General features: G+C 39.7%; 2 protein-coding genes across 3 annotated transcripts; one reads left to right on the plus strand and one right to left on the minus strand.

The window, feature by feature from the left end:
- Positions 1-2: 2 nt before the first annotated feature.
- On the minus strand, positions 3-8,430 carry acsl4a (acyl-CoA synthetase long chain family member 4a). Of its 2 annotated transcripts, XM_018675466.2 has the most exons (16): positions 8,316-8,406; positions 6,802-6,932; positions 5,977-6,552; positions 5,704-5,881; positions 5,504-5,613; positions 4,690-4,828; positions 4,432-4,582; positions 3,949-4,072; positions 3,701-3,772; positions 3,405-3,544; positions 3,146-3,318; positions 2,982-3,056; positions 2,672-2,860; positions 2,363-2,477; positions 1,550-1,707; positions 3-1,350 (listed from the first exon to the last, which is right to left on the minus strand). In XM_018675466.2, the coding sequence occupies exons 3-16, from the start codon at positions 6,331-6,333 to the stop codon at positions 1,193-1,195; spliced, it is 2,139 nt and encodes a 712-aa protein (XP_018530982.1). In that variant the 5' UTR covers positions 6,334-6,552; positions 6,802-6,932; positions 8,316-8,406; the 3' UTR covers positions 3-1,192. The 2 variants fall into 2 exon arrangements, with proteins under 2 accessions (XP_018530982.1, XP_018530981.1); XM_018675465.2 differs by lacking the exon at positions 6,802-6,932 and having other exon boundaries at positions 8,316-8,430.
- A 2,376-nt stretch (positions 8,431-10,806) lies between these two features.
- On the plus strand, positions 10,807-15,074 carry eif4ebp3l (eukaryotic translation initiation factor 4E binding protein 3, like). The gene is made up of 3 exons (XM_018675471.2): positions 10,807-11,214; positions 13,137-13,313; positions 14,430-15,074. Exons 1-3 carry the CDS (start codon positions 11,082-11,084, stop codon positions 14,456-14,458), a joined length of 339 nt encoding a protein of 112 aa, XP_018530987.1. The 5' UTR covers positions 10,807-11,081; the 3' UTR covers positions 14,459-15,074.
- Positions 15,075-19,713: the final 4,639 nt, after the last annotated feature.

The raw sequence follows: 19,713 nt of genomic DNA on the forward strand, positions 1-19,713 counted from the left end.
CGTTACGAAAAGATGTTTATTTTTGAAATGTTGAACAAGGTAGGTGATCATAACGATGGGAGTAATAAATACAATTAGGATCACCAAACAACCAGCTGTAAACTGAATGTCAATGACTGTGAACTTAAAGATTTATTGATGCAAACCCAACACTTGGAAAAATACATAGAAAACACTCCTATATTAAAATGAACAGACTTAACTTCAGATGACCTTTTGATTCCAAATTGTACATTATTCTGTTAACTGAGGTAAAATACACACAGTCTTACAGTATGCCAGTTCTGACTATAGCTGATGCTTGGAAGCATTTTAGTAATTTGTAGTTAAACATGCTTACGCTTTAATAAATAAGGCGCCCACAAGAATTCTGACAGAATTGCTGTCTATGCAAGCAACCCCACTATCTAACAATTTCATATATTAAAACATTTGCTTATCTTCCTGAGTCATTTATGTTTGCACATTTTGGTCTTACTTTCTGACTAAATTGACACAATAACAAATTAATAAATAAAACACTGGTCAGAAAAAAATAAGTGGACTAGCAGACATGATCATGAGTAACGTTTCCTCCATGATCCATGTCAATAACCGTGTGTGAGGGGTATTTTTCCTAAAGCCTCAAGTAAACATTTAACGTGGCAGTTAAGCCATTTTTGTAATAAACGCATGAACTAAATGTTTATATACAGATGCCACTTACTTCTGCTTGACTACACAAGCACTGCAGACTGAAGGCACAGCAACATGAGTACTCCAACTTTACAAGAGCTTTATAAGCATCTGTGACTATTACAGTTAACATTTTAATGGAAGTAACAACAAAGCATCATCAATATATGGAGGACAGTGGTACTTTTTTAAATCAGCTACAAAATGAGTGCCAACAGATTAGAGTGGATGGCAGTTGAGTGCTGTAATGGTCTCCAACCCTTCTCAAGGAGTTCTCTTTTGAGTACATCTCTTTGACAATCAAAACTTCAGCACACAAGAATAAAAAGCAGCACATATGGATCAATAGCTACAACTATCTACAGTTTCAGCTTTTCTGTTCGGGACATTTTCATTTGGACGCTTGTGATACACGAACAGTGTAAAGAAAAAAACTAATTGGATACCAGGAAAATTATTTATAGATCAGAACAGTGGTTATGGCAATAACTGGGACTCGTGGTTGGACTTGTCGACATTATTTGCCCCCATACATTCTCTCTATGTGGTGGAGATAGTGGTTCTTCAGCTCTTTCCTCTTCAGCTTGAAAGCATCTGTGACGAGGCCGGTCTCTGGGGTCCACGGCTCTGGACTGAGATGCACTTTCACTGGAATCTCAAATCGCTGAAGTTTAACTGGATTAAAATAAAGAGGAAGAAGACAGTGATGCTCATCCATATTCATCACAGTATAGTGTAATGAATAATCTGTTCTTTTCCACTAATGCTGGCACATAACATACTAAAAGAATATGTATGAGTGGAGATAAGGACAGATGTAAAGAGTATGCGTAAAAGTAAAGATGCTGAAAAGACATGATCAGGCAGTTCTTACTGTTAGCAGCGACGACCTTGATCTCCTTCAGAACTTCTCTTTCCATGTCGGGGTGAATGCAGATCTCCTCCCATGTTCCCACTATGCCTCTCTGTTTGGCCAGTTCTGTCAGCTTTTTCTGATTGGGGACCACAAAGCTGATCACATAGTTCTGGTCACTGCGAAGATGAACATCAGAAACAAAGTTGATAAAAGTCGTGCTCACTGCTGAAACTTTGCAGTCTAAACATTTTAACCAGTTGAAATAATCCGTTAAATCAGAGTTGAAGTGGAATTCCACATAATAAACTGAGATCTGAAATAGTAGTTGAAAAAACAATAATTGAAATGGAAATATAATGTACCACATTTGCAGAAATTCCCAATATTATAAAGGTTCATCCTGGTTCTAAGTGCTTACTAAGTATGTTTGATACAGCAGCAAAAATATCTATCCAGAATCACTGTAGTTTAAGGCCAAGAGCATTACTGTGAAAAAGTAGCTTCAGCTTACTGATATGTATCACACAGAGGTGAGACATTGGACATGAATCAGTTGATATGGTTACACCTAATTTCCTCTTCCTAAACTTTCTTCATATCTCTTGTAGAAGGTGTTTTATATATATATATGTTTTAATTTTAGATAGGAGCACAGATCAGTCTAGCTTTGGAAAAACCTGGGAGGGAGAGTTTCACTAATTCCTAGCCAGTAGGTATCTAGTCATCTTTAAATGCTTTGATCACATGTATTACTATATACAGATATAGAGGGAATTCTAAAGCACATTGCATTCTTTGTTTAACTTTTATAAATTAAGGCGACTTACTCACCTGTTTGCGTAAGCACAGATGTTGTCTATGAGAGGGCAGTTTTTCAGAGCAGATTCAACCTTCCCAAGAGACACATACTCCCCGGCCTGCAGTTTGACTAAGTCTTTCTTGCGGTCTAAAATGGGAATATAAATATGTGTTCACAATAGTGCTCTGGTATCAAACACAAACAGTTTTCCTGTCAAAAGTTACAACCACACAGACTGCAAATTAAGGCTATGAAATTAGGTATAAAAGTGCCTTTTGGAAACACCATCAGATGATCCCCAAGGCCCGAGAACAGTGGAACTGGTTTGAAAATATACACACCCACTATTTGTAGACAGCCATCTGGGTAAACCTCTCCTACATCACCGGTGCAGAACCATCTCTGCCCATTCTCATCCACAAAGAAGTCCTGATCGTTGCTTTCATTCCTGTAATAACCCATGGTTACATTGGGACCGCCGATCAGGATCTCCCCTCTTGGGTTTGGCTTGTCTTTACTGGTGTAGCCACCTGAGATGAAGTGGAAAAGGAAGTAGTAAGACAACAAATAATTACCCCGTAATTATATACACTAAATACTTGTTGCCCCGAATTGTAATTACAGCATGTACCAACATGTTTTTCAGCATACCTTCAGCCCAGTCCCTAAGTCTGATCTCACAGCAAATAAGAGGAGCTCCAACACGACCAGTGCTGATGTCTGCAACTGTGTAATAAGACACAATATCTCAGTGAGATTGTTATTAATTCCCACCTTTACGCTCTTCTTACTCTACACTTTAAATCCTGTCTTACCTTCTGTGATGGTGCCTGCTCCACAGGTTTCAGTCAGGCCATAGCCCTGGCCCACAGGACAACAGAAACATACATTCATAAATCTTTGAGTGGCTGATGACAGGGGGGCTCCTCCTGACAGCATCATCCTCACTCGTCCTCCCAGCAGCTTCTTGACTTTCTGGAATAACAGGCTGCAAAGACAGATTGCTGTGTGTTTGATTTTAGGTTTAACAATTGCACTTGTAAAGGAACGGAGGGAAACGTAATAGTTTCTTACGCATTGCAGAGTGGTGCGTCATAGCCCCTCTTGATCTGCTCCAGTTTATATTTGTAGCCCAGTGTAAACAGTGTCTTCTGAATGAAACTCATTTCCTGCACTTTGCTCATCACATTCTTGTTGATGCGATCCATAATTTCCTTTTCAGGAAAGAGCATACAGGATTCAATTATACATTTGGTGGAAAGTGGAAAAAGAAAAGAATGTGTGTAGAACTGAGCAAACAGAGGAGGAAAATCAGAGAGGGAGAGTTGTGAGTAATGGACTGAAGAAAGAATATAACACAGGATTCTTACGGGTACAGCTGCCATCAGGGTGGGTCTGAGCACTGAGCAGTCTCCTTTACTTCCTTTCTTTATCTTTGTGGACTAAAGGGCAAAGGAAAAAACAGCTGAAGGCACTAATTACATTAGACAGCAACAATGATTAAGCTAATTGCAATAATGTAGATGAGTATTAGTGACCACACCCAGGTTACTCAGGTTATCAAGAAATATAGCATACACAGTGACAGATGAAGATACATGCTGGTGCTGGCTATTACCTGGTCTGACAGAGTCTGGGGGGATGAGTAGCCGATCCGACAGCCATATGTGACACAGGAGATTTCAGCTGTCATTTCCAGAACATGAGCCAGGGGCAGGTAGGCTATGTAAGTATCATTAGGCCTGTGGGAGCACAGGGAGAGAGAGAAAGTAAAGGTTAGAGGCAGGAGCCACTACACGTTTTCTGTTCTTCTTTCCAACTTTCACAGACAGAATCTTTCAGTACCGTTCTCCCCGTGCTTACTCTGCTGCTGGAAGCCTGTTTGAGCACAGATTTACATGGAAAATTCCCCTGTTATCTACTTGCCCTTTTCTTAGCCAATGTTTTTTTTAGTTAGAATAGATAAAGGATCTTTGAAGAGATGTGATTTTCAGTACGAGCTGTGAAGTTAACCCTGTGTTGGATCACGGTAATGGAAACCCTGCACTGTGCACATTTTATCATACAAATTCATGCTCTATATACCAACACTGAAACTCACCCAAGTCCAGGGATACGTTCGCACTGCCCTGTCATTCCTGCTATCAGGTTACTGTGGACAATCATGACTCCTTTGGGTCTGCCCGTGGAGCCACTGGTGTACATCACAACAGCCAGATCAGAGGGCTGGGGCTTTACAATTTCCCTTCCCACTGCAGGACAAACAAACAGTTATTGTCTTCCACTGTATGTGAGAGATATTTCAACTTGGAATTTGACCAAAAAAGCACAACCCAAGGTGAGTCATAGAAATACACACTATTTTGAGGCAGCGCGCCCAGCTCTCGTACGGCCTGCATGCTGTGGATGGAGAGTCCTGCTGGGTAACCTTCTGTGCTCGCCTTCTTCTGGTCCACATAGATCACATGTTTCAGTTTTGGGATCTGTGGTAGCACATTCTGGGCAGAAAGAGACAACAGCATTTGTGTCAAAACGGGATGCCCATTCACATGATATCCCTTTATAAATAAGAATTTCTAAGTCCATAGCCACTGACGTAATTCTCACAGTGAGCAGTAGCTTAACCTGCAAAAGAAATTATCCACTGGAACTACTGGAATATATTCATATACTGTATGTATCCATTCTCATAGGTCACGTACAGCTCCTGTTTTGTTTGACTAGGTTCAATTGTGCCTAATGTAAAAACAGCTTGACAGGCATAACATGTCGAAAATAACTGTCCTGCTGTTATTGCCATAATGAATTTGATGCATCTTTATCTAGTGCCCCACACTAGCTTTAAAAGTATACAGTAACACTGCAGGCCGTTCCTTTTTTCATGGAGTACAGTATGTCTCCTGTCCAATTTAAAGACATCTTAACAGATGCTGTATTCATCTATTCATTTGTCCATATGGCCTCAGGGGCCTGCAATTTACAATGTCTCTTTTCCTCCATACCAAGTTTGATGTTAATGAAGTTATGTGTTAAGTCGCCAACGATCCTCTTATGATGATTATTAAGGCTGGTTATGGAGACAGACAAGATGTTTTATAAGAAAAGCTTGATCATTGCTCCCCTTCTACTCAAAATGAGTGGATCTGATAGCGTGCTGTACGGGATTAACTCACTTTCAGTTTACTCTCAAGCAGCTCCACGCTGGTAACTAGATGTGTGACACCAGTCTCATTCAGTCCAAATGCAATGGCCTCCTCTCCCAGTGTGGCATAGAATGTCACCACTGTTGTGAATACAAAACACTCAGTGAATATACAATAATATATTATTCATATTTTGTAACAACATCGTGTATTGACTGGTATATCCTTACATGGGAAATTGCGCCTGAAGCATGCCTGGGCGGTGATCATCCACTCTGCTCTGGTTTCACAGAAGATTGCAATGGTGCTTTTGGGTTGCTGTCCGAGAGCTGCCAATCCACTGCCAAACTGACTGACTACAGAGTCCAATTCATTGTAGGACAGCCATTTATATTCCCCCAGGATCAGCTATAAGGAGACAGAGTCAAGTGCAGCATCAGACATTTCTGTCCTCACAAGCATTCCTCACCAGAAAAATACAGCATAATAAAGGGAATCCTTACCTTTTTAAATACTTTACCACTGGGCTGAATCTCATTCTCTTCACTCAGAATATCGCGGGTGCCGAGACACTGTGCGTCTCCAAAGCGCTCGACAGCATGCTCAAAAAGCTTATCCAGGGTGTCCTTGCCTGGGAAGTCTTCCCTGGCCAGGGAGTCAAAGTGGTCGACAGAGCGGTACGGTCCCTCGGCACAGCCTGAAGTAGAACAAGCCTTTATCCTCTTGGACAGAGCTTTTCTTTGCCCAGCACCGGTGATATAGTACCAGGGCAGGAAGGAAAGGACGGAATACAGCCATACCAGGAGGTGGATTGGAAAGAGGAGGATAGATTGGAGTGTTGAGTCTGCCTGGAGACCCATGCTGTTCTATGGGAGAGTATGTGGGGCAGGGAAGTGAGTAGCAGCAGCGGTCACAGTAGTTCTATGTGATACGATGGTCCCAAAGATGTTTGATGTACGCAAAGACGATTGTGTAAGATAGGAGGCCTCAGAAAGAGAATACCCCCCAGAACAGACAATTTTAAGAGTCCCACAACTGTAGTATTAAATTATTAGGTCCACTATCATTCGATGTTACACCTAAAGTTGGGAAAAAAGGAAAAGAAAATATCATTAGGAAAAGTTTATCAAGCATGTATGAAATAACTACCATTTATCAAACCATTTTGCAAGTCAAAAGACAAAGCAGACAAAGCAAAAAAAGAGATTCATCCAATATGACATGCCAACAGCAATGTGGAAGAGGAAGTTGGTTAACTTATGTCTCTATTCTCTTACACCCAAGAGAACTGTGCTATGACCTACACTCAGCACTCATCAGGAACTCACCTCCTTCTTGCTCTGCACCAAACAGCCTCTGTGTGTCAGCTTTCAAAGCTCTGTTATATGTGAGACTTCTTAGAGGGGTGTGTTTCGATAGTTTAAGGTCCCTCCCTTGTAGTGTCCAAACACCTGTCTGCCTTTACAACAATAAACAGTAATGGGCAGGTTATCCGAGAGGTCATGGAGGGATGGAGTGTCCACTGCCCAGTGATCAGCCCTGTGAGTTATGCTGAAGAGGATCGAGCAGTGGACAACCAATGACAGTACTCTTGAGCCTCACCCCACTCTGTGGTCAGCGAAAGGCCACTCTAGGGCAAGCTGAGCTCGCTAATAACCTCACAGTGCAGGGTGGATGAGAGAGTTGAAACTGACCACACAAGATGTTACACTCTTACTTAGTTTTCAACATCAAAGAAAATAACCCCCAAGTGACACAACCAGCTGAAAACAGGAAAAGGAATGCAACTGTATACTGTGTAATAGAGTAATTGTAGCCTTCAGCTGTCAGTCATCACGTGAAACAGTTTGTTACAATATATGATTGATTAATGAAAAGTCAGATATGTACTAACGTAACAGATCCTCCCTTTCCTGACGGCATCACTTAGCACATAGTGTGATTAATGTGTCAGTGAATCAGAGCCCCAATGTACGTCACAAATGTCTGTATAAAGTATCTTTAAGAGGAAAAAAAACCTGGCTGCATACCAGGAGTTAAGCAAAGGAGATGTTGCATGCCGGAATTTCCATGTGGTCCTTCAGGCATGAGGGATTTCATTTAACAAAAACAAACCGTAGTTAACCACAAACACGTCTGTGTTTTGAGAGCAAATACAGCAAGTAGCTTCCAGGTAATAAAGCTGTTGAGAGGATACTGATCAGTGAGTTCAGTTTATGTGTGTCTTGAATAAATGGCAAAAATGTCATAGTTTCAACACATCGATATTGTCTGGAGCAAGACAAATATACCAGACTGATGTACCAGACGTAATAACCAGACGGCTGTTACACTGAGCAGAGTAGTAAAAAAAAATCCTGTCGCACACTCATCACATATCAATGGGTTTCCATGGCAACATAAAAAGTAGTCATTTGGACTGATATTGCAAATTTAACCCACAGAGAATGTCCAAGTTCAGCACAAGTACGTTAATACCATTTAAAAGCTATACTGAAAACGAAACGAAATCAGAATTGGCTATCTTCAAAATAAGATAACAGCTGATTAAAATCTCTCCGTTAATACGTTATATAGTGGTTATCTGACAATGGGAGAGGAGCGGGATGGCAGACGAAACGTTGACAAAAGCCGCCACACGCTACTGGTACAGCTATCATTGAGCAACCGTCGGCAAGTTGATTAACGTTAGCTACTGAGGATGTGGCTAAAACCTTTTCAACGATGCCAACAGAAATGAACCCTAATATAAATCTACAAACGGATAAAGCGGGTAATGAGATTACAGTTGGCAGCTAGAGAGTGATACCCTGTTAAACTGGCAGGCTTGTAGCATTCTTACCTTTAGCCGAGGAGAATCCGGTCAGTCGTGTCTGTCTCTCTCTCTCTCTCTCTCTCTCTCTCTCTCTCTCTCTCTCTCTCTCTCTCTCCCTCTCTCTACCGCCCAGAAATGACCGAAAGTTACCTTTTCTCAGGACCTAGAAACCCGGAACCACTACGTCATCTGATTCCATATTTCTGGACCAATGAGCAGCCGAGGAAGGTCTGCCTAGGTTTTTTTCCCCCGACTTACATCCGCTATATCAAACTATCTTACAGGAAATGAGTACAGCCTCTGTACTATGTTGTTTGTGGCATAACAGTGTTTGTGCACTTGTTCTTTCATATTCAAACTGGTGATTTGCATTTTTGACATACAACTGTATATTGCGCAGCTTTTTTTGCTTACATCTCTGTAATGTAAATACAGTATCATACACTTGTTCTTGCATATGCTGAAAAAAACACTGCTGTCATTTTTTTCCACATATTTACATTATATATTTATAGATTATACAAGATGGTAAATTAATCCAGTGCTTGCAAGTACATTAAAGATCCGTTACAGACATGGGTTTTCCACAAATAATAAAATAGCATGAAATAAAATGAACCAATTATCGATCTTAAATTATCAGTTACATGTATTCCACCCTCATTATTGCCAACATCTAGATAATGACAATAATCTGGTTTCCACATCATAGCATATTGGACCATGATTAATTTCAAACCTTGCAATGGCACAAAATCATGCTCATAAGCACATGTCTTAAAACAGAGAGCACAGCTGAGGAATGTGAAGACAAAACAGGAGATGAATGTAAAAACAGAACAACCTTCTACTGTCTACTGTCAAACGCACAAACATCACTCTGCAGAGTGAAGGCCAAACAGCCAAGAAATAACAATACAATAAGCTGAAGACATTTCCATTAAATAAAATGAGCATATTAATGATCATATTTGATCTGTAACTGCATTTTTATGAAAGATACAAGCTTTACTGATCACAATCACCTGTTATTTTTAATACGTAACACTGATATTTTACACATACCTCTGTTTCTACCAGTTTCAATCTCGTTATGAGAAAGAAAGAAAGAAAGAAAGATGTTTGCATATGTGATACTGATATAAACAATGGATGTGCCTTAGTTCCCTGTGAATTCATGCCGATGTCGCCCTCAAGTGGTTGGTAAATTGAAGGAGTAACCTCTCCATAGGAAACCAGACAGGAACTGAAAGTGCTGAAAGCGCAAGTTAAAAATGTTGTGTTAAAAAGTTGTTTAGATTTTTATCACTGAAAATAGTTTAGCCGGTTAAGCGATATTGCAGCAGTTTTCTCTTGTTTTTAATGGTTTATATTTTTCAGTGGAAATTTTAAACTAAACTAAAATTTCTTTGTGTAGAAACCATTTCTCCAAACCAAATACAAAACAACTCATTTAATCATTTAATTGTTTTGTTTAAAAATGTCCCTTAAATATCTCAATAAAACTAGTGTGCAGACATTGTCTCCGAAGAGATGTGCTTCGATGGGCTTCATAACAAATAACACATATTAATCTAAAAAGTAATTGGTAAATATATAAATATGTAAGAATAAATAAATAAGTAAATAATACTATACAGAAATAAGGACATATTACAGGAGATACCAACACAGCCTATACTGATGTTGACGTCGATCAGATCTGCTGCAGCTGTGATTCGTGAGAAACGTGCACACTTTGTCCTGAACAATGAAAGGCCTGCAGGGGGCAGTGTTGTCGAGTGAGTAATAACGTTTACAAGCACGAGGTGGAGGTGCGCGTGTTTTGAGAACCAGAGAAGCCGTGGATTCTAATTTTCTTTATGACCCCATTTTGAACCTCATTTCATTTCATGGCCATTGATTTTACCCAATGAACCCCAAGAACAATTGTATATTACATTACTACACAGCTACGTTGGAGGATTTGCTTATTTCAGCTTTTCAAATGTGTGAATTTAATGCTTTTGTCATGTGCCATACATGTGAGCAAATTGAATATCTAAGATGTGCACGGTTGATCGGATAAAATGTGAAAGCCACATTTAGAATAAGGAAACTGAAACTGGCATTTTAGCCGCAGCCTTACCTTCTATATGCTAATTTTCTGCTAGTCCACATTTTAAAGTTTTACATGGTTTTTATAGCATAAAACCGTACTATTAACCGTATAAGTTAATACTCTTGGTCTTATATATATATATATATATATATATATATTTTGCCTAGTTTTGGCCTTAAATGTAATGTTATTTTTCTCCTGTTATGTAAAATAATAGTGCCTCACATTCTGTCAAGTCTTGAAAATGTTTTGTGTACTGGTCATCACAATGATAATCACCTGATTTTTTTTTTTTTTTTTTTTCCTCCATTGTTATCACCGCCCCCGCGGAGTGTCTTTTACAGGAAAACATTCACGTCACATAACCGTTGTCCCACGTGTCTCATAGCTGTTGCACAAAAACATCACGAGTGGCTGTTGCAGCTGTGCTACAAATACAGCACATGGTAGCATTTGGTAGCTGCTTGTAGCGACGGACACCGCCAGGCCCCAAACTCTGAGCTTGTTTGAACTCTGGGCTTACACGTTAAAGTTGCACTTGTTTACTTTTACTTTGATAACTTAGCTGTAAAAGGCCAAAACGACTTTGGAATAATTTGTCTTCGTACAAAGCTGTGAGCGAGTTACAAGTTTGAGGGCTTTTAAAGCACTTATTGTCTCACTCCGTGTGCAGCAGCTAGACAGAAGCTAGCATGTCAACTGGTACAAACCAAGTTAAAAGCTGCCCTATCCCCACCAGGGTGCTCACCCTGAAGGACTGGTCCCAGCTACCCGACTGTTACAGCCAGACGCCCGGTGGGACCCTCTTCTCCACCACGCCAGGAGGTAAGAACAATGGAAACAGAAACATTTACCGTGCAGCCCTTTGTTTTCACATAATATTCTGTCTTGCAGTTAGTCTACATTCGTTTTCGGAAACGCTTTTACACCGCAGAACTTGACTGGACAAGTCAACTGCGTTCAGTAGCTGTGACTCAAAGGGTTGCGTGTACGTGCCATCACACACAACTTAACAATAAGCTCTCGCGAGATGCTGCAAACAATACACATATTCTTAAAACATCTGATAAATGTATCCAACTAAAACGCATCATTCGGCTTACCCCAACACCTTAAAATAACCATATTAACATGCAAACAAATTTGAGCTATAGAGAAGATAAATTCGCTGCACGCATTCTGGCAGTTGGCTGCATCCGTCACGTTGTCAACAAATTTGTTGTCCTTTGTTGGTTTTGGCATGGTGAACACGTTTTGTGAAGCAAACCGTTAACTTAAGTGATACTTTTACACCACACACAGCAGTGTTTATTCTTGTTTTTAATATTGTACATTTTCAAATTGCAATCAAATCAATATTACGCAACCACACCGTTGTATATGTTGTTATTGACTTGCAGAAAGAATGTATAGGTTACATGTACATTAACAATACATGCAACAAATAAAATAACTTTTCAGACAGATGTAGTGCTGCGAAAACAGTCACTAGACACTGCATCAACAACACTGGTGTCTAAACACAACAAGAACTGTCTAACCCGTGACTTGTGATTTAAAGAGGGTGTACGTGTCCTGCTGCCAGAACAGCAAAGTGATTGGCCTCTGCACTGGTGGAGGAGCTGGAGGCTGTCCTGTCCCTGCTTCTCTCTGCTGTGCATTTCAGGAACAGTAGAGAACATTCTGTACAAGTTAGGAGGAGGAGGGAGAGGAAATGTCTGATGCATCAGGAGTATGAGCAATATTTATTTAGCATTTGCCCCAAAAATTGACAGCGACTTGTAAATACAGCCTAGGAAGTTGCAACACAAACTTTTCACTTGTGTTCCACTTTGTACACAACACATTGTATTCTACTGGGGTCTGCCCATGTGTTGCTTGACTGACCCCCCCTTTTTTAAATATATATATAACCGCTCCACACAGCAACGCTGCCTTGCAATGTACTGCCTATGCTATAGCTTGCATTCCATTCCCCTTTCCTCGCCCCAGTTGTTTCTCTCTTCCCCCTCTGCTTTACTTCCCTTTGTCCAGGATGAACTGCTCACCACTCACTTATTACATAACATGTTTTCCATGTGGAGAGGGTGAACTGATGCTGTACAGAACAGTCCAAAGTCTAGTAAAGAATATTATGAGCAGCAGACCACTCCTTGGCTTAGCCATGTCTTGGTCAAACTTTTTACAACACGCTATTTATGACACCGTCCAAATGGTGACAGACGTGAGACATGCCAAGTAGATTTTACATGTGGCAAGTCTCAGTGTCTGTGTAAAGCCTAAATAATGTCACAGCTGCAAGAAAATTTTAGAAAAGTCTTTCTTCAATAGATACCTGAGCATTTTTTGTTTGCTGTCAATGTTAAAGTTTTAGCCCAGTCAGGAAATGAAAATGTGGCTTTAATCTCACAGCCTCTCTTGCCTCAATGAGAGAATGTTTTGTTCTCTGATTTCCTAGAACTCACTGCAGTGGCTTCCCTCATCCCCCCCTCCTCTGCGCTCTCGCAGAACCCTCGTTTTTCCGCTCTGATCCCCTCTGGCAGAGGATAATGATACTTAACTCCCCAGATGTGCACCTTGCCATGATATAAATGTGCTAGGCTATCATTTGATCCTGTAAAACCCCATTTGATCTGTTGTTTGTCTTCAGAGCTTTTACTTAACTCTCTTTCTGGAAGTGAGATTTGGTGTTTGTTTACTGCAGGTCAAACACTTCACTTTTTCTTAATTCTCATTCTTAAACACAGGTACCCGCATCATCTATGACAGGAAATTTCTGTTGGATTGTAGAAACTCCCCTCTCGCTCGGACCCCCCCCTGCTGTCTGCCTCAGATCCCAGGGGTAACAGTACCTGCTACACACCCCATGGGGAAATTGCAGGATCTCAAAGAGGAGGCTGAAGAGGATGAGAAGGACATTGCAGGTAAACATACTGAGACTTTATAGGGTGAACAAACACTTGATGCCAAGTTCATGTGTGAACACATACAGATGTCTCCACTATAACATAACAGGTATTACTGGATTGAGCATACTTGTCCATACATCTCCTCTCATGTTTTTGTAGTTTTATGAAATCTAAATATCTCCCACAATGCACCATGTTATTGTCTTATCAAAAAAGAATTACCCATATCAGTCTCTTTATTCATAGAATACTTTTTCAGCTTGATGTGTTCTTGTGAGCTTGCAACCCTTTGTCCTTGCCACAACTCTTCATTTTCTGTTATTAGTTGTCGATATGTTAATACAGCACATAGATACATCATGTGTTCCTACAGGGCCGTACCTACATTTTTGTGGCACAGCAGTTGTGTTGAGGACTTGGACAGGAGTGCTCAGTCATTATCGCCATCTGTTAGTGAAGTCTTTCAGGGGCTGTGCCGTCATAAGCATAACCAGGATTTTACCACTTTTAAAACTAGGCCAGTGGTTTATTACTCAACAAACACTGTGTATTATGTGATGGGCTTTCTTTATCTGTCTGGCTGATGTCAAATGTTAATTTGTTTTTACTCGGGGGATAGGAAAGATAACAAATCTATGGCTTGCTGAATCTTCTTTATTTTGAACAGCCTTTTCTAGACAATATGACTTTCAACTTCAAAGACTTTGTTTTGGCAATGATATTGATATGCGGCTTGCTGTGGCAGTGTGACCAACGCTTGGGCTCTTGAGCAAGTTGAGACAGCTATTTATTATGTAGTGAAACACATCCAACCATAAATCTGACCCTCTCTATTCCTCCTGCCAAACTAAAGACCATGGGGATTAGGACTGACCCCTTTTTTCTTCTCTGTTATCATGGTTAGTAAACACACAGGGCATGTCATGGGGATTGAATTTATGGGCTACACCCTTTTTAGTCAAAGGTTTTGTTTTTCCGTGCCAGTTATGAATGTATTGATAAGGGCTGTAGTTTGTCCCCTTCTCTGAAGTTCGTTAAGGTGTGGTTGTACTTGGGGTGCAAACACAAATGTTAACTGCTTGCTCATTTCCAGATATCTGTCTAACTTGTTCCTCTGTCCCTTTTCAACAGAAGACAACCAGTTTGAGATGGACATCTGAGCTCCAGTATTACCTCCTGTGGAGAGTTATTGTCTAAAACACCTCCATGGTCATTGATGACCGTTATGCATAACATATAAAGCTTTTTTTTTCACCATTTGTTGTTGTTGTTTTTTTTTTTTTTTTTTTTTTTTTTTTTTTTTTTTTGGATAAAAGCTTTTGAGAGGAACCAAAAAGAATGGTAAAGTAAGAAAACTGTAGGGTGTTTTTTGACCCTAAAAATGTGTGTTAAGCAAAGAAACTGTATTAAATGGGTTGATTGGTTGCTCACTCACTTGAGAGCTGCAGCAGGATTGAAAAAATCTGTTTTGATTTCACTTTTTTATCTTTTGTAAATATAAAAATTTACTATGTAGCCTATTTTTAAGTTGGGGAATATAAGATGATTACATTAAGACATGTAACGTAGGGTTTTTCACTGCAGGCATCAGTTTTATGTTGTTGTATTCCCCGCTCACCCCCCACCCAAAAAAGGAAGGCTAACTTTCTTTGTGATGGGCAAACAGGTGTCTAATATTGGGAATCGGGGCCTACTGAAAATCAGCTCCTACTTTTGTATAGAGGGAGAGATGAAATGTGATTAATTTCAAATAAAGGCTATTCAAACAGTCATAAACTGTGTGTTTTATTTATTTCATTCATAAATGTGTAAAGGTGCTTATCTTTTTCTTTCTCTTGTAATATAACCTTATAATTTTGCCATTATCTTATCATAAGGCTTCATGCTGACAGCTCAACCATGAACTGTTTTAACATCTGGTCTTTATGTCATACTGATAACATGTTCATAGTGGGGGGAAAAAGACCTTTATCATAAACCTACACTATTTGTATTTTTAAGTAAATCTGTGTCAAATATGCACTACATTGCAGAGGAGCTATGTTTCAATGAATAAGAACTTGTCTGTTTCAGCCTTTCAACACCTTGTGTAAAAGAAAAGTATGTGGCCACAGAAACTTTCAGGTTAAGCAGTTAATGAGTTGCATAACCATCTCATGTAAGGAATGGTTTGTTTTTGTGAACTCTGCTCACATAGGCAGACAAAGTTGATCTATCTGTGTTGAATTGATAAAGCAGTAAAGCAGCTTTAGGGTAAATTCTTTGCATTAAGGTCAAACATAAGCATCCTTTTTTGTGTTGCTCAAGGTGGAATATTGAACAGTCAGTCTTATCCTAATGCATAAACATCTTATGATACTTTGTTCTGATATTTCTGAAAAGCAGGAGTGAATTTAAAGCACACCATTAGTACATGAGAAGCTGAAGGCCAACCAGACTCATGTATGCTGTGTATTCAGCCTCACACTGTATCAACAGGGTCAGGGCTAGGTATGCCTACTTGTTCCAGACGCTGATCTCCAGATTAGGGAGGCTGACTGTAGGAGTAGGCCTGGTCTTAAGGAATGAGGGCAGCTGCAGCCTAAAGGCAAGACATATTGAAACCACTCTGCAGTGTAGGGGTGGGGTGTGACACCTGCTGGTATTTGATCAGGCAGTTATCTCAGACATGAATATGTGGATTTATAGAGTATGAGCTGTGTTGAGGTATAAATATTTGTGTCAGCACTGATGAGCTCACGATTTGGACTTTTAATTTATTGCTGATGTAAAGGTATATCATCAGTACAGTATTCAAGTGAGAACAGATAAGCAGGTCGTGTTGTGATAAGCTGTGATGTGGGTCAGTCTGCTCAGCTGTTCTTGTCCCATGGCATGCATGGCTGGTATATTTCCTAGCTAAATGAAAATAGCTGTAGTCATACTTATATACAAGGCTGGAGACATCTCTAATCTCTACATCTCTCTCTAAATATAGACCTGTTTCTTTGCTCAGTTGTAATAGATAATAAACTATGCTAAGCCACATGTAAATTATATTAAAGATAAAGTCAATTGCAATGCTACATAAAGATGTTATAAATCAAGTTTCATTATACACCTTATACTTTTCCTCTGTAGTTCCATATATAATTTACTTTTTCTGTATACTTGTACTTGTTATTTTTTGATTGCAGACCAAAATAAATTCCATTTCTTCTTCTTCTTCTATGACCTTGCAGATGTAACTGGCAATGTCTTTGCGTTGCATTAAAACTAACAGCTAAGTTTCGGGCCAAGAGGCTCAGATTTATTGACTCCTATTTAATAATAAGCCTCAAAGCATGTTTAAACATGTGCTCAGTGTTTGGTCTATTGCAATTTATTTACTAACATACAAAGTAAACTTGCTCTGTGCCATAGTGTTATTGTGCCCTACAGCAAATACTGGCTGCAGGATGATAAGATAACTTTTTGCCAAAATTCAGGGTAATACTCAGCCAGTTTGTGTGTACTTGGCTGTTTTTGTAAAACGTGCCGATTGACCTGGATGAACTGTTTGAACAAGTGCACGTGATAACAAGACCAGGTGCCAGGTGACTCTAAAAAATACCACATGCTCCAGCATGTAGTTTTGAGGGATTTCCATGGCAGAGGAAGATATATGGAACTGAAAATGATACTCGAAGGTATTCCACAAAAACTTGCTGTCATGGTGCACACATGCACTTTTGTGGTGACACACAATGTGGAGTACATAAAAAGTTATTTCACCTATGTGCACAAGTACTGATGCACAGAGCCTAATATAATCATCCCATACCCTAATCTGGGATGGGCACCAATGTATAAACACAGTTTTGATGTCCAGGGAAAAGGTGAGAGTGAAGGCAGCTGTACCAAAAGTATGGAAATCACCATCTATCACAGACAATTGGCTGAATCAGCACTTTGCATTGCCTTCTACACCTTACTTCACCTTCATCAATAGGTGTGCTACCAGCGATGAAATCGGTAAACGAAAGGCTGATCGTCTGGCTCAAAACAGCTCTCGTGACTGACAAGCGATGGCTTAAGAGGACTGAAACTGAAATGACGAATGCCCTACACATGCCCTTCTGATTACACAAAGTGTGTGAAATTTTACTCCACCTGCATATTTACTGTAGATATAAAACAGGATTACTTGCCACATAAATTTAGCTTCTCATCACAGAATTTCCAACATAATTTGCCACTGGTCATTTTTTAATAATCATGAATTTATAAATGGGATATAAATGTCATGGATTTTTTGTAGCAGTGGCAATCCATTGATCATAGTGGGAGGTCCATGCTAAAGCATGAATCACTGAGCATGTGACAGTGACACAGAAGCCTGTCAGTAACTTTCTGAGCTGGGGCCAAACATGCCTGAAAACAATGACTTGATGAGGCTTTTTATTGCCTAAAAATGTGATTCATTCTACAAATAGCCATATTGTTATATTGTGTATGTGTGATAAAATATAATTACATATATTTTAGAGGTAAAAATAGTCATAATTTCAAAGTAAAAGATGGCAATGTATATAGTGCTATTCAACTGCATTTCACACATTGTATGGTATTGGATTAGCTATCCATATAGTGACCATCAGTGTAACACAGAGTTCTCCTTGCCTCTGATCTTGAAATGCTTCGTCTCGGCTCATGGCTTGCCACAAAGTACAGTCCATGAAATGTTGTTTTGGAAAATATCAGCCCTGTACCACTGGAAACAGCTTCACTTCACCTCCCTGCCTTCTGTCTGAGGTTAAGTGAACCCTGGTAAACTTGCTCCATTGCCCTTTTCCATAAACAAAATATTCCCCCTTTTCACCCACTGGCCCCTCCCTTACCCCCCTGCTCCCCTTCCAGTGTCCCTTCCAGGCTTGTGTCGAGTTGGGCTGGTCAATGCAGCTCTATTTTTGTCAGCTGCTCCTGCTGAAGCCGATGGTACGGGCTCAGGGCTGAATTGCTGGGGTGACGATGTAAACAGACACTCAAACACATGGACTGCTTGGACACATCCATCAAGACGGGGAAGGGAGATGGGCTGAAGTTGGCCATGTGTTTGTCCCATTCTTGAACACAGATATGCATACTTAAATTTACAGTACATTTACTTTAACTTTTACATTGCAGAATTTCAGCCAACTGCTTTACAGAGTGACTTTTATTGAGTACACTGCTAAAATAATATTCAATTCCTAGATCACTGCTGCACTGAATTAAATCTGAGACTCAAGCTGTTTCTTGGATTACATCAGGTTCATGTTGTGTCACATGTTCACAAGTGCTTTTCATTATTAGTTAAACATATTTAAAGGGGACAACAATATTTGCTTACTGCTTACTATGCAGTAGTTTGAGAATTACCATGCAGAGTACACTGTGTTGCCATGTGTTTGAATCTTTAGATAAAGCCTGTCATTGCTTTGCTGTTTTGTTTGTTGCACAATCTCTGATATGCCTCATAGAACAGAATCACATCAGTATTTGTAAAGATGGTGCCATGCTATTTCTTCATTTACCACTAGCAATACTACCTTTCATCATCTTTTCCATGCATAACTTTGTACTGGCTGTAAACATAGCCTAGCATGTGTATGTCAAAGGTCAGGTTCTTGTTTCACAGGGGCACTACCGGTCTACAACTCTGTCTGTGTATCTGTTGATACACAGTAGATTGTACATGCTGATTGTGCAAGCCTTATCACATGTTGCACAGCCTGTATCACTTGCAATAGAGACTATTTTCTAGTTCCACTGTCAATGGCAGCTGTCATGCTGGCTGGTATGCTACTATGCTCATACTGTACTCATGTAATGTCATGTCTAATGGAGGAACTGAGATGATGTTTCACAACCCTGTCACCCAGGCCTACCTCTGCCTTGTGTGTGTGGTATATATACATGGGTGTCTTTACTTTACAGTTATAGTTATAGTTTACAGATAGATAATAAATATACTTACTGTACACCAACTTTTAAATATGATAATTTGTTAAAGATAAACTACTAAACAGTAAAATAAATCAACTCAGTCGAACATTAATGCCTCAACATAAATTCTGTTTACATGTTAATGCAGCTATGATTGCTATCCAGTATTATATATTAATGCATTCTTACCCATTGTGCTGCATAATGAGCACTTTAACATTTGATACTTTTGGTAAATTTTGCTGACATTGTGAATACAGGATTTTGCTTGTAATAAAGTATTTTAAAGTGCTGCCAAGTTATCTTAAGTAAATCATCTTGACACTTTTATGTGTACTGTACAGTATACTGTACAGTATGTACATACACTTATAATGAAGTACATTTATAAATGCATGTATTTGCCAGTGTGTGCATGTGTGCTTCACTCTGTCTGTGAACTGTCTACCCACCACCCAATGAAAAGGAA

Source organism: Lates calcarifer, linkage group LG8 (assembly GCF_001640805.2).
Source record: "Lates calcarifer isolate ASB-BC8 linkage group LG8, TLL_Latcal_v3, whole genome shotgun sequence".
Taxonomy (NCBI): Eukaryota; Metazoa; Chordata; class Actinopteri; family Centropomidae; genus Lates; species Lates calcarifer.

What these genes read in the sequence shown, in the direction of transcription:
- eif4ebp3l (XM_018675471.2), top strand. Translation starts at nt 11,082, where the DNA reads ATGTCAACTGGTACAAACCAAGTTAAAAGCTGCCCTATCCCCACCAGG. An exon ending in CTTCTCCACCACGCCAGGAG is followed by an intron (nt 11,215 to 13,136) that starts GTAAGAACAATG and finishes TCTTAAACACAG; the next exon opens with GTACCCGCATCATCTATGAC. An exon ending in GGATGAGAAGGACATTGCAG is followed by an intron (nt 13,314 to 14,429) that starts GTAAACATACTG and finishes CCTTTTCAACAG; the next exon opens with AAGACAACCAGTTTGAGATG.
- acsl4a (XM_018675465.2), bottom strand. Translation starts at nt 6,333, where the DNA reads ATGGGTCTCCAGGCAGACTCAACACTCCAATCTATCCTCCTCTTTCCA. An exon ending in GTGGTAAAGTATTTAAAAAG is followed by an intron (nt 5,882 to 5,976) that starts GTAAGGATTCCC and finishes GTCTCCTTATAG; the next exon opens with CTGATCCTGGGGGAATATAA. An exon ending in CCCAGACTCTGTCAGACCAG is followed by an intron (nt 3,773 to 3,948) that starts GTAATAGCCAGC and finishes TTTGCCCTTTAG; the next exon opens with TCCACAAAGATAAAGAAAGG.